Source organism: Zootoca vivipara, chromosome 13 (assembly GCF_963506605.1).
Source record: "Zootoca vivipara chromosome 13, rZooViv1.1, whole genome shotgun sequence".
Lineage (NCBI taxonomy): Eukaryota > Metazoa > Chordata > Lepidosauria > Squamata > Lacertidae > Zootoca > Zootoca vivipara.
Window position 1 is genome coordinate 47438052 of NC_083288.1, and position 18638 is coordinate 47456689.

General features: G+C 45.2%; 1 protein-coding gene across 1 annotated transcript; it reads left to right on the top strand.

Moving 5' to 3' along the window:
- Positions 1 to 1491: 1491 nt before the first annotated feature.
- LOC118078110 (uncharacterized) lies at positions 1492 to 18253 on the top strand. Its single transcript, XM_035101836.2, has 13 exons — positions 1492 to 1771; positions 3396 to 3722; positions 4740 to 5063; positions 5441 to 5761; positions 8966 to 9262; positions 10148 to 10474; positions 11153 to 11482; positions 12545 to 12880; positions 13420 to 13728; positions 14664 to 14987; positions 15456 to 15770; positions 16265 to 16434; positions 17420 to 18253. The coding sequence occupies exons 1-13, from the start codon at positions 1492 to 1494 to the stop codon at positions 17426 to 17428; spliced, it is 3669 nt and encodes a 1222-aa protein (XP_034957727.2). The 3' UTR covers positions 17429 to 18253.
- Positions 18254 to 18638: the final 385 nt, after the last annotated feature.

The following is an 18638-nucleotide window of genomic DNA, read 5'->3' on the forward strand; positions in this document are numbered from 1 at the left end:
TAATAATAATAATAATAATAATATGAAATACAACCCTAGGTCCTATATTGGAAATGTCTTGTAGTCTTCAACAAACTAAAGTTCTGTAGCATTAGGGCATGGCTTTCTGATAAACTGAGGTAGATATAATTTCTGGAGGATCATAGAGCTCAACCAACTAATCCCATTTCTGTCATGAACTGAGTGGGAAGAGGAGCATTGAAGTTAACGGAGGAAGGTTTTGATGTGCTGCTTGCCACATGGATTGTTGTTCCACCAGGTAATATTCTGTGTGACCTCTGTAACGCTTAGCTGAAAATCAGGTTAAATCAAGCCATGTGCTGTGGTTCTGGACAAATGAAAATACAGGGATATTGATGAGGATTCAGGCGGATTACGAGGATGGAAAATGGCTGAGAAATGTTGTCTAAATGTTGCTATTGTCAGGAATGCTGTCAGTGGCTCCTGGCTGGTTGCCCAAGAAAGTATAAAGACAAGGAAAAGTTTCTTACTGTCCTTTTCTATTTCAGTCTTTACAGAGAGAGGCTATAGAACCCAGCCTCTTGGATAATGGTGTTGTCCCAAGTGAAACTCCACCCCAACCCCCCATCTCTCCCACTTCTTCATTCATCACTTCAACAGGTGCTGCTATGTGCCCTCTGCCTTTGAGCTCTTTGCTCTCCTACTTTTAAGGCTCACCGGGTTCTGGGAGATGGAGGGTCTGGGATGCTTTCTAATGACACCATGTCAGCCAGCTGCCTCTCTGGTTCTGCCTCCCCCTCTCTTATTATTCCCCAGCTTTCCTCCTCATCTGCCTCTGAGCTGTGACCTCCCTCAAACCCCTGTTGTAAACCTACACTGTCTTCCTCTTCCTCCTCCCTGGAAGGGTCATGATGGGGAAGCGGTCTCCACCATTCCTCCTCTGCCTAGTCCCTGACAGCTAGACTGCTTTGAAAACTAAGAATGTGAAAACTTCCCTATGACTACTAGTAACAGCAACATTAGTGGGGGAATCTATAGGAGATTTGTAAAAGCTAAAAGGTAAAGGTACAGGGGCCCCTGACCATCAAGTCCAGTCGTGTCCAACTCTGGGGTTGCGGCACTCATCTCGCTCTATAGGCCGAGGGAGCCGGCGTTTGTCCGCAGACAGCTTCCGGGTCATGTGGCCAGCATGACAAAGCTGCTTCTGGCGAACCAGAGCAGCACACGGAAACACCATTTACCTTCCCGCCGGAGTGGTTCCTATTTATCTACTTGCACTTTGATGTGCTTTCGAACTGCTAGGTTGGCAGGAGCTGGGACCGAGCAAGGGGAGCTCACCCCATTGCAGGGATTCGAACCACCGACCTTCTGATCAGCAAGCCCTAGACTCTGTGGTTTAACCCAAAGTGCCACCTGGGTACCTTGTAAAAGCTACTGTAGTGTAAACATAGATTTATTTTGGTCTTTTTGTATTCCCCATTACCTGCCCTCTCTTTTTGCTTCCCTATAGATATAAATGAAGCTCCTGTGATGTTCCCCCTGAAGCCTTGCTGCCTCGATGAAAGCAAGGCAGATGTAACCTTCGCCTGCCTCTTTGCTGCAAATTTTGTAGACTTTGCAACTATTGAGTGGCGTCCCAGCAACAGTCATGTAAAAACGTTCCCAGCACAAAAAATAGGCAGAAAATCCTACCGTGCCAGTCAGCTGACAGTCCGTTTCGAAGAACTTAAAACAACACCTTATCAGTGCTTTGTGAACCAGAAGACAGGAAATGGGGAACCACAAACATCAGCAACTATCCGGTACCATGGTAAGATACTTAGAGTGGGGCGGCAGCGACGGGTGGGGGGCAAAAGCAGATTGTGGGATCTTAAGAAATGCCACACACAAACAAAGTCAGCTGTTCTTTTGAGCCAATTGTACCCATGTTTTTAATTCACTGCAGCATTAAAATAAATAAATAAACCGACCACCATGATTTTTTTAAAAAGACATGATTCTTAAAATCTGGATCTAATACAGATTATGAAACAAAGTTGGAAATGTGATGTCAACAAAAACCGAAAGCTGCAGAAATAGAATGCACTAATTAGGGAAGGCACGGGAGAAACAGCTTCAACATATATTGAAAGCATAACAGTGTTAGGGCTTCCGTCATTTCCAAGGATGAGCATTCCAGGGAACTGATGCCAGAAGGCTAAAAGCACATCCTTGAGTCACAACATGCTTTATCACATTCTGCCGTGTTGCCAACCATGATGCGACAAAGAGCAGCCGCCGTTAAGGTGACATTCCACCCTCCCCAATACATTTCCAGTCAACTTTATAAAATGTTCATGTGAAGCATACAATTGACGCTATTATCATGGGCATTTGAAAGATGAACCTGCCATCTTTGAAAGCCGGAGGATGTTTGACATTAAATACAGGGATTATGGTTCGGTGCATCCTTTTTTAAAAGTGATGTTAAAAATCAGCTACTAGAGGCTGCAAGAAACAGGCAACCTTTTCCTCCTGCACTGTGATCCAGTTGAAAATTCCACCCCCTCCCTTCTCCAGCTGCTACTTGGCATGAATTGGGAGCTACCACTGACATCAATCTTATGTTCCCTCCCATGCGCAGTAGCAGCTTCAAGATGGGGTGATTTTGTCAGGATCACAGTCTTGAGGGAAATGATTAATCTCCTCTCTGTGTACACACCACATGCAAATCCTATTAGCCCACTTTCCCATGCTCCAGCAGCTGCTATTTACTACTTTTTAAAAGATGCACACAATATGAAAGAATGCACATAAATCTCCCCAGATTTCCTCTTTTTCTCATGCTGTTTTTGAAAGGAGGACACTTTAAAAATAGAAACCTAACCCCCAACTCTTGAGATCTGGAGGGCATTGTGTGTTCTGATGTTGTTTTAAACTGCACGGGTGGGAACCTGTGTTCCTCCAGAGGTTGCTGGATCCTTACCCCCCCCCCCATCATCCTGACCATTGGGCCAGACTGAGTGGTGCAGAGAGGAGTGAAACAGCATCTGAAGAACCACAGGATCTCCACCACTGTGTTAATACCCTGTTTCTCCGAAAATAAGACGTAGCCATAAAATAAGCCATAGCAGGGTTTTTAAGCATTCAAGGAATATAAGCCATACTCCCAAAATAAGCCATAGTGATAGGCAGTTTAACCTTGTAGGTTAAACTGTACCATACTTAATGAAAAAATAAGACATCCCCTGAAAATAAGCCATGGTGTGTATTTTTGAGGAAAAATAAATATAATACGGTGACTTATTTTTGGAGAAACACGGTACTTTAGGTTATGTTTCTTAGCGTTTTCATACTTTGTTTTTCTATCTTGCCTCATCTTATATAGGTTTTCTGTAGGCTTTCTTATATGAATTATCCAGCAAACATAACAAAAATCTGCTCTCTGCTCTCAGATTGCATTCCAAAGCCAATCCAAGTGAACGTCTTAACCCCCAGCTGCAGTGAGCAGGCCACAGAGACCAGCCTAGAGCTGGTATGCTTCCTCCGGAGCCTTGGCCCTGGGAAAGCCTCTGTTGAATGGCTGAGGAATGGAGGAGTGGAGCAGGGCAGTGTGCAGGTGTCACTGGTGGCGGACCAAGGGGAAAGCAGTAGCTACTCCGGATTTGTCCGACGGAATATCACCAAAGAGAGCTGGGAGAGAGGGGACATCTACACATGCAAAGTGGCTCGATCAGCCCGCAGCCCAGACATCATAATGTACAACACCAGCAAGTGCCAGGGTAAGAACTACCAGCTCTTAAGGAGAAGGGAATTGTGGGTGGGTGGAGGTTATGCATTATTATCAGGGGCTTGCCAGGATGTGTGCAACAGAGGCTATGTTATAAACATCTTAAGACCAGGTCACCTAAAAGGGAGGGATATTGCAGAGGGGGAGTGTGATGGACGGAATTGACAAAGTAGACTGAGAGAATACAGATAGTTTCTCTCTACAGTCAAATCAATTCCAATAATCCATCCCAAATACCTGAAGGAGTGTCCCCACCCCCGTCGTTCTGCCCGGACACTGAGGTCCAGTGCCGAGGGCCTTCTGGCGGTTCCCTCGCTGCGAGAAGCCAAGATACAGGGAACCAGGCAGAGGGCCTTCTCGGTAGTGGCACCCGCCCTGTGGAATGCCCTCCCACCAGAGGTCAAAGAGAACAACAATTACCAGACCTTTAGAAGGCATCTCAAGGCAGCCCTGTTTAGGGAAGCTTTTAATGTTTGATGGATTTCTGTATTTTAATATTTTGTTGGAAGCTGCCCAGTGTGGCTGGGGGAACCCAGCCAGATGGGTGGGGTATAACTAATAAATTATTATTATTATTATTATTATTATTATTATTATTATTATTAAAGTATGCCTAGATGTTACAAATGGAAAAAAATGTAGGAACATTATTTTACCCACATTTCCTTACCTCAAAAAAGGGACATACATCCAATATTTGCATATGAAACAGGCCTTGCATATCTACTGATAAGCAAGACCCACTGCATTTAAAGGAGTTCATTTGGACAGTGTTCTCGAAGCTACGAACATGAGTTTGACCAAACTGCGGGACGCAGTGCAAGACAGGAGTGCCTGGCGTGCTATGGTCCATGGGGTCACGAAGAGTCGGACACGACTAAACGACTAAACAACAACAATTTCCAACTATGCACAGTTAGTGTCCGTCCTCATCTTGAGTTTGTTTGTTTGCACATTCAAGGATTTTAAAGGATCTTTCCCAATCCCTGTATTTTACCTTCATCTCCAGCTTGCTATGGTTCGCTGCTAAAACCCACTGTCTCCATCATCAAGCCATCCTACAGAGACCTGCTTGAAGGGACAGCCAATGTTACTTGTGCTGTGGTTGGTTCCCACCTTGAAAACATCGAAGTAGCCTGGGATGTGGATGGCAACCCCAGTGCTATGGGTCAGAAGACAATGGGGGGAAAGGACGCCAGTGGAGTGCAGAAGATGGAAAGCACCCACACGGTATCTTTGGAGCAATGGAGAAAGGGCACCAGATTCACCTGCAAAGTGGCTGGAGGTTGTTATGAAGAAGTAACCAGAGAATTAACAATCAAGAAAGAGACAGGTAAGTATGGATGCCTAGATCTGGCCGCTAGAAGTAAACTCAGCTAGCAAGCTCTCCTTCTGCTCTGATTACAAACTTTCTACCTTATTACCTTTAAGTGCCAGGAAATGGCTGGCGTTCTCCTTGGTGTTTGTGGCCTAACCACATTGTTCTGATGCCTGAGGTGAGAAATCAGTGTGGCACCCACAAAGTAATAATAATTATACCTTGCCCGCCTGACTGGGTTACCTCAGACACTCAGGGTGGCTTCCAACACAACATGGAGGGGAAAGGAAAAAACAAACAAATAAAGCATCAAACATTAAAAGCTTCCCTACTAAAAAAAAACAAATCTAGGCACTTCATTAATAATGATAGTCTCCCTCTTTTGAATTTAGAAAGCATGGAGCCCTCCATCACCATTTCGAAAGCCAACTTTGACGTCTCGCTTCAGAGTACCGTGGCCCTGATTCTTGTCTGCAGTGTGAATGGGTTTTCCCCAGAGGAAATTAGCATCTCATGGAAGAAGGACAACAATATCCTGAATGAAACACTGTATGACAACGGGCCAGTGACACCAGCTGGGAAGGGGTACACCACTTACAGCATCCTTAAAATTGGCAGAGACGAAGCAGGGGGGAAGGGCGGCATCTACATCTGTGTGGTCCACCATTCCTCGTCTGGCCAACCACTCACTAAGAGTGAAACGGTACCCATTGGTAAGTGAATCTCCCAAGGTGGGTGCTGAGGTTGTAAAGATCAGTCAGGTTTTTTGCATGAATGATTATCTTCTAACACTTTCCTCTCTAGAGAAGGTTGCGTTTTTAGTAGGTCACATCATTCGGGGTGGGGTGGGGACAGTAACGTCTTAAGGGTACCCAGCGCCGTGGTTCAAGAATCCTCCAGCGCCCCCCCCCCCCCACGGCGGCAATAACACGCAGCTGAAGGGCGGAGACGGAGGATGGCGGAGCCTCGATGGCATGCACCACCTTGCAGGGGGCTGGCCTGGGCGCAAAGCCCACCTCCCGCAGAGGGGGATGCTCGGCCTCCCGCCCTGGACCGGGCCCTCCTTGACGCCTCTCTACAGCGGCCGTGCCGGGACGCAGCAGTGGCGCACGGCCATTGAGCTTCCTCCATGAAGCAGAATCAGCGAAACTCCTGCCTAGAGTGGCAGCAGGCGTCTCGCTGATTCTGCTTCATGGAGAAAGCTCGATGGCCACGCGCTACTGCCACCGTGGGGTGGGGGGGCGCCAGCAACAGCTGCTCCCAGACACCAGTCATTCGGCGCCCCTTCCACGCCCCTGGTGGCCAGCCTTATGCCACCCAGTCCGGGCCTAGAGATGGCCCTCGGGGGGATGACACATGGTCATAGCTAAGAGATAGATGCACCAAAGCTAAGAAAGGCCTGTTCCCAGGAAAAGGTCTTGTTCCTTTCCCTTATCTCTAAATATTGCAAGTTGCTATATTCATTTAAAAAGCCCTAACAAGTGACCTGCTGGGAACCTGAAGGGCCCTGCCCTGCTTCTCTCCACCTGGCTTGGGGCGGGGCCTGACGGGCTCCATAAAGGAGTGCTGCTGCTGCTGCTGCTGGACAGAGAAGGCGCCATTTTTGTTGGTTTGTTTTTTTTAAAAAAAATGCTTCATTTTTTATCTATGTCGTTTTAAATTGTGATTGATATTAATGCTGTATTCTTAGTTTTAGATTTTATGATTCATGCGGAAATTGCTTTCCATTTGGTTGTGTTACTTTTTGATGTGTTTTATTTATTGTTTATGACTTTTGTTATGTTGGTAATTGTGTAAATCTTGTCATGTTGTAAGCCGCCTTGAGCGTTGCTTTAACTATGGAAAGGCGGCATACAAATAAAACAAAATATAATAATAATAATAATAATAATAATAATGATAATGATAATAATTTATACCCCGCCCATCTGGCTGGGTTTCCCCAGCCACTCTGGGTGGCTTCCAACAGAAAAATAAAATAAAATAATTGATTAAACATTAAAAGCATCCCTCAACTGGGCTGCCTTCAGATGAATGATGAATGAAGGAATGGAAAGTAGGGTATGGTAAAAAGTTTGGGAGTCGGTACAAGGGTTCTTTTGCCAATGCAGTGTTTCACACTGTACACTAGTGCAACCAGTGTTATATCAGTGTTACACCAGCGCAACACTACAGTTGGGATGTGGCCACCAATTCAGCAATATAGGAAGAGGCAACTGTGCCTTGATTCAGAGAAGAGTAGATGGAGAACACTGAAGACATAAGATAGAGGAGAATCAACACTGAGCCACTGCGTTCCCTTCAACAGGACCATGACTGCTTGCATGCCCCTAATTTGCAGTGGTTGCAACTACAAATAGTAGAATCATAGATTAGAGTTGGCAGGGACCCTGAGGAACATTTAGTCCAACCCCCTGCATGCAGGGATGTGAAACTGTCTCTTACGGGGATCAAACCTTAGTGTTATTAGCACCACAATCTAACCAACTGAGCTCTTTGAATAATCAATATTTCTGTGAGGAGGGGGCAGTGGCAGAGGAAGCCTCTCCGACAACTGGGAGTGGGGCGAACTGCCTATAGGGGCGGGGCAAATCGCCCATTGGGAGGGATGGGACGGTGAGCGCAGTGCAGTGCCCATCGAGAGGGTGTGGCACCCATTCCTGCTCCCCTGACTGCTTCCCATCCTCTCCCCTGCCTGCCTCCTCCAGGCAGGAGCACGGGGTAACGGCGCACCATCCCCTGTGACTCCCGACCCAGGTTGCGGGGCGATCGCGCCCAGACGGAGGGCGCGATCCGGCCCAGCGGCCAGGCCAAGGGGAGCTCTCTGGCCCGGTGGCTAGGCCAGTGGGCGCACTCCGTGGCGGTGGTCAGGCCAGGGGGTGCGATTCGGTGTGGCAGCGTGACTGGGGGGCGATCTGGCCTGGCCAGGATTTTGTGTGTCTGTCCCCCCCCCCCCAGGGATGGCACCCGGAGCGCACCACCCCCACCTTGCTCCGCCTCTGGGAGGGGGTGCATGAGTAACAAGGACCAAAGCATAGACTAACAGTGGGGTGGTAATCCACTTGGACCAGGGCAAAGGATCGCATACCAAGAGTACACACTTGCAGGATGCAACCTAATATACAATGAACTTGAAGTCAGGATGTAACTTAGCCTTGGTAAGATATCTCCTGGAATCTCACTTATGGTGTGAAGCTTAACCCTAAAGCCCATGCAAGCAGATGTGGTGTGCAGCACCCTCAGCAAAACCTCACGGCATGTTTCCATGCATATTCATGGCACAAATGTTTCTGGTGATGACTTGCATGTGCAAGACGGCTATCAAAAAACACCACAGGCAGAGCAATTCTTACCACCTCACCTCACTTCTCTGCTTTTCAATGAGGAGAAGTCCACACATTCACCTGAGAAACACGGGGCGCATTTGTGGATCAGAGTTCAGGCTTTGGTGAGTCTGTTGGTACCAGAGATAATTGTCTTGTCCTCTGAACTCAGCACACAGACAGGATAACTTTTAGGGGTAAGCAGTTGTGAAGACAATATATCCTCATTCAACGCAACTCTTAACTTCATTGACCTAAGGACCTCTGCTCTGCACCTAGCATTGCTGGGTTCACCCAACTGATTCTTGACCAGCTGCCAAACTTTCTGCACATGCTCAGAATTCAGTTCTGTCAGCTTCTCCCACCTATCGCACAGCAACACTTCTACTGCCTATGCCAGGAAGACACACAAGGTCCTGTTTGCTGTTCCACTTTGCTTCACTCATGAAGAATTTCTTCATTTCTTTTGCTTATGCTCCCGAGGAATTCCTTTTTCTTAATACAGGTAATTTGATGTCTTCCTAACCCACCCTGCAATGCTACTACGTATTTCCCATTTTATGATGGCTACTTATAACAGAAGTTTCTTCACAGACCAGCTTCAAGCACCTACTGTTGAACTCCTGCAGTCAATAGACCAAGAAAATAAAACCATCACGCTGAAGTGCATCGCATCTAACTACAGACCCCCAAATGTGAGCATCGAGTGGAAGGCTGGTCCACAAAACAAGAAGGTGACATTTGTGGAACGAAAGATGGCAGACGGGACATACAGTTCCAGCAACCAGTTGAAAATGCCCATCTCTCAATGGCAAGAAGTGGAGATCAACACATGTGAGGTGGCGCATAAAGCAACAAATACAAAGGTGGTCAGGAACATCTCGAGAAAAGGTAATGTTGAACAATAAACCACACAACAAATTGCCAGAATTTCTGGGCAGAATCTCTCAGTTGTTGTTGTTGTTTAGTCGTTTAGTCGTGTCCGACTCCTCGTGACCCCATGGACCACAGCACGCCAGGCACTCCTGTCTTCCACTGCCTCCCACAGTTTGGTCAAATTCATGTTCGTAGATTTGAGAACACTGTCCAACCATCTTGTCTTCTGTCGTCCCATTCTCCTAGTGCCCTCAATCTTTCCCAACATCAGGGTCTTTTCCAAGGATTCTTCTCTTCTCATGAGGTGGCCAAAGTATTGGAGCCTCAGCTTCACGATCTGTCCTTCCAGTGAGCACTCAGGGCTGATTTCCTTCAGAATGGATAGGTTTGATCTTCTTGCAGTCCATGGGACTCTCAAGAGTCTCCTCCAGCACCATAATTCAAAAGCATCAATTCTTTGGCGATCAGCCTTCCTTATGGTCCAGCTCTCACTTCCATACATCACTACTGGGAAAACCATAGCTTTAACTATACGGACCTTTGTAGGCAAGGTGATGACAATGAAAATTAAGCAAGCCACTTAAGTCAGGCCTAGTTAGTCACCCATCATCAGAGCAGCCAATGAGTTTTGTGGAGTTGGATAGAAATTAAGAGACAAAGTTGTTTGGTTTGGGACAGCTGGTCTGATGGCTGAACCATGGACAAAAACAATAGTGAAAAGATTGAGATACAAAGCTGAATATGGGAGAGGCAAAGCAGGAAGAAAAAGAATATAGATAGGACATACTATTCCCAAACCACTGGTGGTTTTATTCCAACGTCGCTAGTGTTGTTTTGAAGAATCCAACGCTCACCACAGTCTTACAAAATAGATTTGCCTTTCCCTCTCTTTCTCTTCAGACTGGATTGTGCCGACAGCTCTCTCATTGACTCTCAGCACTGACCCACTCTGTCCCAGCACAGGACTGGGGGACAGTGGTAACATCACTTTAGTCTGCTCCATCTATGGCAACTCCCTAAGGAACATCCAAGTCACCTGGGAGGCCAGTGGGAAGGCTCAAGAGGCCCCCAAGCCTGCAAACCTTCTGAAGAACGCTGGCCAGTTTTATACCAGGAGCAACTTGGTTGTGCCCCTGAAGGAATGGAACACACTACAGGTGTATACCTGCAAGGCAACGCAACCTGATACAAGCGACATCCAGAGAAGCAGTATCAGCAAGTGCACAGGTGATCTTCCAAGCCTACTGCAGAATCTCTCTCTCTCTCTCTCTCTCTCTCTCACACACACACACACACACACACACACACACTTTCTCCCTCTCATGCTCTCCTTAGTCCATTTCACTCCCCAGAGAGAAAAATTGTGCTTTTGCTCTACTGTCCTGTTCTCCTACATTTTCCCTGGTTCCTGTCAGATCTAAGGCCAGGGAATCAGGTGTTATCAGTAGACAACCCCAGCCTGCACTTCAATCGTGTGTTGGGCATAGAATGTACAAATCACATTTCTGAGGACGTGACTAATATAGGCCGTCTGAAGGGAAAATGATTGGCTTCACCACATAGGGCTGCCATATTTGAAAAAGTGAAAATCCGGACACAAAAATTGTTGAGGTTTTTTTTTCAGTTTTGCCCAAAGTTGTCGAGCATTTTCGCCCAAAACGACACTGTCGACATGGGACACTGCTTCCAACACTGGCTTTGTCCAGGAAATTCCAGGCGTATGGCAACCCTACACCATGGGGGATTTGGTGCAGTTTCCAAATGTGTTGTTGAAAAAGTTGGGACCTCCCTCCATCCCTCAGCTCCTCTTCTCCTCTTCTCCTAGTAATGCCCCATTTCTCTGTATTTACTCTGCTTTACTCTGACCACCATAAAAATCCACCTTTGCCTTTTGTTCCCCTCTAGCATGCAAAGGGAGCGTCCCACCTCCCAGTCTCTACCTCCTGAAGCCACCTCTTGAGAAACTACTAACCCAAAGTAAAGCTCTCTTGGTTTGCCTTGTTGTGGGATACGAACTGGACCATGCCACACTCACCTGGATGGTGAATGGCATAAACTACACCAAGAATGCCGAAAAAGCAAACATCACAAGCCACACAAACCTCACCCAGAGCTTACAAAGCCAGTTGACCATCACCAGAGAGGCCTGGGATTCTGGAAATGCAATCCAGTGCCTAATTTCTCATCCCTGCTCATTCTTCCCAGACGTGAAGCAGAGCATCCAAAAAAACAAAGGTGAGGGAAGAGATGGAAGAAATGTGCGATAAGTGAACAACTACTGGTTATGAAAGTAGCACCTGATAACTCCAAAGGAAATAGTATTCTGCATACCTACGGATCGAGAGAGAGAAATGTATGTGGTGCCTGTCCCTCATCACTCAACCATCAGACGAGGCCTCGAATTTATGAGAAAGTAATGGGGCTTCGGATGGACGTAGATCTCAAAGTTTAGCATGAAAATTAAATACAGTCTTCAGTATATCAATACAGTGGTACCTTGGTTCTCAAATTTAAGTCCGTTCCAAAGCCAAAGCATTCAAAAACCAAAGCGTGCTTTCCCACAGAAAGTAATGCAAAGCGGATTAATCCATTCCAGGCTTTTGAAAACAACCCCTAAAACAGCAATTTAACATGAATTTTACTTTCTAATGAGACCATTGATCCATAAAATGAAAGCAATAATCAATGTACTGTACTATAAAATAAATAAAACAGTATTGTAGATGGTAAAAATTAAAAAAAAAAATTCCCTTACCTGCACTGATGATAGTCATTGTTCGGATGGGGTGGGGGTGGGGTGGGCTTTTATCCATTTGTGCAGTCACACAATCAATCAATCAGTAGCTGCTAGGCTTCACACAGTCACAAAAACAAATTAACCAAAAATGCCTCAAAAACAAAAAAAGCACAATAAATAGCAAAAACAAAATCACCAAATATAAGCTCCAAATATCACCTCAGAACACTGCAATCACAATGGGGGGGTGCAAATTAGCAGCGCAACAGGAAAACGGAAAGGTAAGACTTGAATTACAATGGGGACGCAAATTAGCAGCACACCAGTAAAAACGGAAGCTCGGGACTCAAAACGGAGCACCTTCGGCTTCTAAAGCAAAGATCGCAAACCAGAACACCTATTTCCAAGTTGTTCATGAACTAAGCTGTTCGAAAACCGAGGTACCACTGTAGTGTGATTCACTATTACTCACCAACAACAACATAGTGCTCTCTCTTCATGTGTCTTCTAATTTAATACCAACCTTGTGAGCATTTCTATTTTCATCCCCTTCCATATAGATCCCAACCATGTTAAAGCTCCGTCTTTCAACTTGGTCATTCTGTCGCCAAGACAATTCATACAACCTACGTCCCAAGCTGTAGCATGGCTGGCTTGTGAGGTCTCTGGATTCTCCCCAGCTGAAATATTCATCAGGTGGAAGAAGAATGACACAGACATTGATGTCTCTGAATATATCACAGGGCCTCCAACAGCCAAAGCTGGAAGCCCCACTTTTACCATCCAAAGCATTCTAAAAGTCCCAGCATCTGAGTGGAGAAGCAGAGCCCTCTATTCCTGCATTGTGGGGCATGAGTCCTTAACTCTTATGAAGAATGCCAGTGGGCATTTGTATGGTAAGTCTGGGTGCTGGAAAATGCTCCACTAGCCAATGAAAGAAGAAGGCTTAACCTTGGCACAGAAGAAATGGTTGTTTGGGTCACCGCCACTAAAAAAAAGAGAGTCGAAGAATTGCTCAGCAGCAATTCTAACCGCAATGAAGGTTAGTTCACACATGCATGAAACTCACAACTCAACATTCAGATGAACACTAAACTTCCTCCATCAAAAAGCAGCAGTTCGGTGCTGACTTCGGAGGTAAGATAGCTCTGCCTGTGGTGTTATGGCAGCAATGTGGTGTTTGCAGCCGTCATCAGGTGCTGAACATGTCTGTGTATGTTCATCACTTGGAAACAAGCCTCCATAAGTTGCTTCCACTGAAATCATTGGGAAGAGGAGCTTTACTTCTAAAGAAATGTGCGTATTTCTCGGTGTCCAAACTTTTGATTATTTGACAGCCCTGTTCATTAACCAGGCACTTGGACTGACAGGGAACTCTGCTCTCTATCCATGCGTGTTCTGTTTTGCAACCAAAAGGTCAACCCTTTCATTTCAGATTTTCTGCAACCAGCTCCCCCGCAGGTGACAGCATTCTACACCTCGGAAGATGGGGGACGCCAGAAACTTGTTTGCTTTGCTACCGACTTCTATCCCAAAAATATAGACATTGAATGGGCCGCCAAAGGACACAGGCTCAGCTGCAGTACTAACTCCTCAGCTCTGGTCCCACTTGCTAATGGGAAGTTCCAGAAGACCTGCAGTTGGGTACTCAGCGGAGAAGAATGGAAAGAGCCAGAAATCTATACATGCACTGTGAATCACAGCTCAACCAACACCATGATTAAGAAGGACTTGCATTATTCTGGTAAGTATTCAGGTAAACTACCTTGAAAACAGAAGGAAACCAAACCTAATAGGGAACAGAGTGGCTCTGCAGAGTGCTTAGCCCTTACCACTAAGTAGCCACAATTATCATTATTCATACAAGCTCCTGAGATGTCATAGGGAACCGGAGGGCAGAGGGCAAGTTTAAGATACCACTTTTTTATTCTGTGCCTTTAATAACTGCATGCTAGCTAGAGATAAATGGTAAGGGCAGCAGATTGCTGATGGTTGTGGCAATTGATTGGTTGATTGGGGGATGAAGTAGATGTTTTAGGAATGTGATAACCACAGGCTCTGAGCACTTGACTATAATTCTGAATGTCAAGTTCCTGTTTCCACGCAAAGGTGGGAGAATCAGTTGGACATAATGCTGGGCCACATCTTTCTCTCTCTCTCTCTCTCTCTTGAGCTGGTTTCACAAACACACACTTTGTCTTTCCCATCTCAAACTGGAAGATTCTTCCATTTTCTATAGAACTGGTTATAGCATCCAAATCATAAACCTCTTTTGCTTAAGACTCATGGGCTAGTCCAGGGGTCCCCAAACTAAGGCCCGGGGGCCGGATGCGGTCCAGTTGCCTTCTAAATCCGGCCCACGGACGGCACGGGAATCAGCATGTTTTTACATGAGTAGAATGTGTCCTTTTATTTAAAATGCATATCTGGGTTATTTGTGGGGCATAGGAATTCGTTCATATATTTTTTTCAAAATATAGTCCGGCCCCCCACAAGGCCTGAGGGACAGTGGACCGGCCCCCTGTTGAAAAAGTTTTCTGACCCCTGGACTAGTCCAACACAGGGTTTTCTTGTGGTTGGATTAGTCATTACAATACGACACCTTAAACCAACGGATAAGGTAATTTCTGGAGAGCACATCTCAAACCCGTTCAATCTGATGATGATTTGTTTTTGAAGGAATGGCCCCACTTCTTAACGAGACAGCTATCAAAATGCAGCCACCACCCTTTGAAGATCTCTTTATAAACAAAAGTGCCATTCTGACATGCATGATGCCCCTTGCAAATGCAACCATCAACTCAACAGTCAGTTGGACAATGGATGGAGAACCTGCCGACACAAAAGCTGTGACTACCCAACTCTTGAACGAAACCAACGGCACTTCTTGGATCTATGGACAACTGCGCGTGAATCTGACTGAATGGAAAACCACTGTGAAGTTCACCTGTAGCATCCAAAATGGCCTAGGAGAAACCAAGCAACACTTTGAGCGAAGGAATGGTGAGGACTTATAAAAAGGGTGGGCAGGAGCATATGAGACACTGAGAGCAAAACAGAGTGATTCAGGAACACACCAAAGTTACTGGAGATTGAGTCAAAGTACTAACCCATTTTACTCAATATGCTAATTCAGACTGCAGCCAACACAGAATAATATTGAGCAAACACAGTCGTCCATCACCTACATTTAAAGCCACCTGAGACCAGGATTGAAGCCACTGATCTTAAAGATTTGTATACGCAATGAACTTTTACCTGTTTTATGGCAGTTTCATTTTCATGATTTCCACAAAGAATTATGGGTGTTGTGCCTTTCAGAATGCTGAAAATACTATTAGATAGCCACCCCAGTTCTAACAACAACAAATGCAATTCCAATAGTTTTCTGGGAAAAGTGAAAGACTGATAAACGGGGTAAATTTCAAATATGTTCTTCCAACATTTTTTGTTTCCCTTTTCTTAACACAGGCACAATGAAGCCCCCCAAAGTCTACCTCCAGCAACAGTCCTCCAATGATGACCTAAATGTAACCTTATTCTGCCTGGTCAGAGACTTCTACCCAGGAGAGATCTTTGTGAAGTGGGAGGAGGAGAAAAAAGGAACGTCGCTGAGGGGTTATGATGCTCATGGTCTGAAATGTGACCATGAAAAACAAAGATGTTCCTTAGTGAGCGTACTTGAAGTCCCCACAAGCAAGTGGCTAGCAGGAGTCTCTTACGCATGCCTTGTAGCACACGTCTCCTCTGAAAACATCACAGTCAGAAGAACCAATTCCCTTTCCGGTAAAATACATCTTAGCTGCACCGTTTGTACCTTACCACCAGATAAATTCACTTCATTACGAAGACAATGCAATTTCCTTGACATCTTGATTTGGCCTGCCTGCTGTCTTCACATTCCGCTAGATGGGATGTCCATTATGTTATATCACACAATGTTAATGTATCCTGCAGTTCTATATTAAAGTAATAATCAATGAGGTGTTTCTTTCTTTCTTCTTCAGCTGCATCTTGTGCCCCGATCCAATAACCAGATACAGCTTTTGCACAAACAAAATCCACACTGTATGCTGATCCTCTAAAGTCGCCCTAGGAACAATGTTGGTCTTTGTGGGGTCTATATTCAACAAAGAGAAACAAACATGGCTTCAAAGCACCCTTGTCTCTTATTTGTTTCATCGTATATTTGCTGTTGTACTTTGTTCTTGCTTTTTGGAAGACTTTCTCCTCCATCTCTTCTCCATGGAGTAACCATATCATCTCACCTCATCCTGCAGATTCCTGGGACTGTGCCATCATGGGTACTGCTCTGTGTGATATCCGCAATGAAAATGAAGATGAGTACAGTGAACTCGAGGAGGCCAACAGCGTCTGGAACAAAGTTTCCACTTTCATGGTCCTCTTCACAGTTGCAGTCTTCTATGGGGGACTTGTCACTTTCATCAAGGTAAAAAAGGGAAGGGGCTAGAGCAGGCATCCCCAAACTTGCGGCCCTCCAGATGTTTTGGCCTACAACTCCCATGATCCCTAGCTAACAGGACCAGTGGTCGGGGAAGATGGAAATTGTAGTCCAAAGCATCTGGAGGGCTGAAGTTTGGGGGTGCCTGGGCTAGAGCAAGGTTTACCAAACTTGAGTCTCCAGCTGTTGTTGGACTACAACTTCCATCATCCCTAGCTAGCAGGACCAGTGGTCAGGAATGATGGGAACTGTAGTCCAAAAACAGCTGGAGACTCAGGTTTGGGAAACCCTGGGATAGAGTCAAACCTTGGAAGCACCACACAAATTTAGAAGGCACTGGCTTCCTCACTTCTCACCCAACAATTCATTGTGGACACCATCTCTCACGGTCTTTTGACATTTGCCCTTCTACTGAGTACATGGGTAACCATCACATCATGGAATCGTAGATTTACAAGAGAATCATCCAGGCCAATGGATCAACCAACAGTTGACAAAAATAACTCTCTAGTAGTAGAGGTATGTTAAAATAATACTAAAACAGGGGTTTTAAAAGGTAGACTAAAATAAAGCATTATTGGAAGGCCGTTGCTTTTAAATACACCTAAGGAATAGTATTCCACAAGGAGTTTATTCCAACTGGCACATTGCCTTTTTAAGTGCACACCTAACTTGTTTTGTGTGTGTACATTTGACAAATGTTGTTAAGTGTGCAAGTGAGGACAAACTTGTGTTTGCAGTCCTATGTTAATATGGATATGCACATCTACCTACCGTACTTGATTGACTACTTAGTGCTGATAGAATGTCCTCTGCCGGTCACAAAATGGGCTTCAGATCAATTGGCTTCTAATTCACCATTCTCCAGCAACAGCAGAGCAAATGTCTTAGGTGTCCTGTTCCCATCCCCAAATCATTCAGATAAACATGCATGGTTTGTTTAATCTTCTCCCCACCTCTTCTGTTTCCACAGGTGAAGTAACCTTCCTCCTTATCTCACGATGAAGAATATGCAGAATAAGACCCTGCTTTTTCTCTCCATTATATAGTTCTCTCAGTCTTTTTTCATTATATTTTTTGTCTGCTACGATCCAACAAAGCATTAATGTCAGAAAGCATTATCTTCACTGTTTGCCTTGGCATCTTTTGCAATAATTGACACAGTCAATTTTGCTTCAAAAGATGGTTAACAGGTCCCTGAAGAAAGCGACCTCAACTTTACATGAACATTATCACAAATAGTAAACAACTTTCTGTATCAATATTGCAAGTGCATGGAAACTGAGCAACAAACAGCAATTTTGCCAGTGCCAACAATATGGAGCTCAACAATTGTGAAAGAAAACAACAACAAAGAATAGCACATCAACCATCCACGAGTAACAAAATTTATCTGTGTCTTCCAACTCTAGCAAGTGATGGGTTGCAGAAAACTGGATCTGAGCAGGAGCCATCCAGATTGGTGAAAAGCTCCAAAGTGATTTCATTGCTCTACGCTTTGTACTGATTTCCTCCAAATCCTGAGCCATTATTTCCACAGCGGCAGTTTCTAGAAGCATTGCCATATTGGTATGTTGCCAATTTGCAGCCCAGAGAGCAGCCGTTTAGTCTTAAGTGTACTGATAAAGTAGAAGATGAGTAGCTCTTTTTGCTTTCCAAATTTAAGTCCTTTTGTCCACATTTTTCCCTTACTTGCAATAGAGGACTCCATTATTTGCCCTCCTACAACAGAAAAATGTGTACAAAGCAACTGCGATCAAAAGGGGTCAGAGCTGGTACAACCAATAAAGGTCCCTTCCTTTATCACCATGTAAAGGCAAACTATGGCAAGTTCTTAAAGAAATGGGTGTGCCTGATCACCTCATCTGTCTCCTGAGAAATCTCTATGTGGGACAAGAAGCTACAGTTAGAACTGGATATGGAACAACTGAGTGGTTCAAAATTGGGAAAGGAGTACGACAAGGTTGTATATTGTCTCCCTGCTTATTTAACTTATATGCAGAATTCATCATGCGAAAGGCTGGACTAGATGAATCCCAAGCCGGAATTAAGATTGCCGGAAGAAATATCAACAACCTCAGATATGCAGATGACACAACCTTGATGGCAGAAAGCGAGGAGGAATTAAAGAACCTTTTAATGAGGGTGAAAGAGGAGAGCGCAAAATATGGTCTGAAGCTCAACATCAAAAA

Coding starts and splice junctions, on each gene's coding strand:
- LOC118078110 (XM_035101836.2), top strand. CDS start 1,492: ATGTTCCCCCTGAAGCCTTGCTGCCTCGATGAAAGCAAGGCAGATGTA. Junction 3,723..4,739: donor CAACACCAGCAAGTGCCAGG/GTAAGAACTACC, acceptor CTTCATCTCCAG/CTTGCTATGGTTCGCTGCTA. Junction 5,762..8,965: donor GAGTGAAACGGTACCCATTG/GTAAGTGAATCT, acceptor GTTTCTTCACAG/ACCAGCTTCAAGCACCTACT.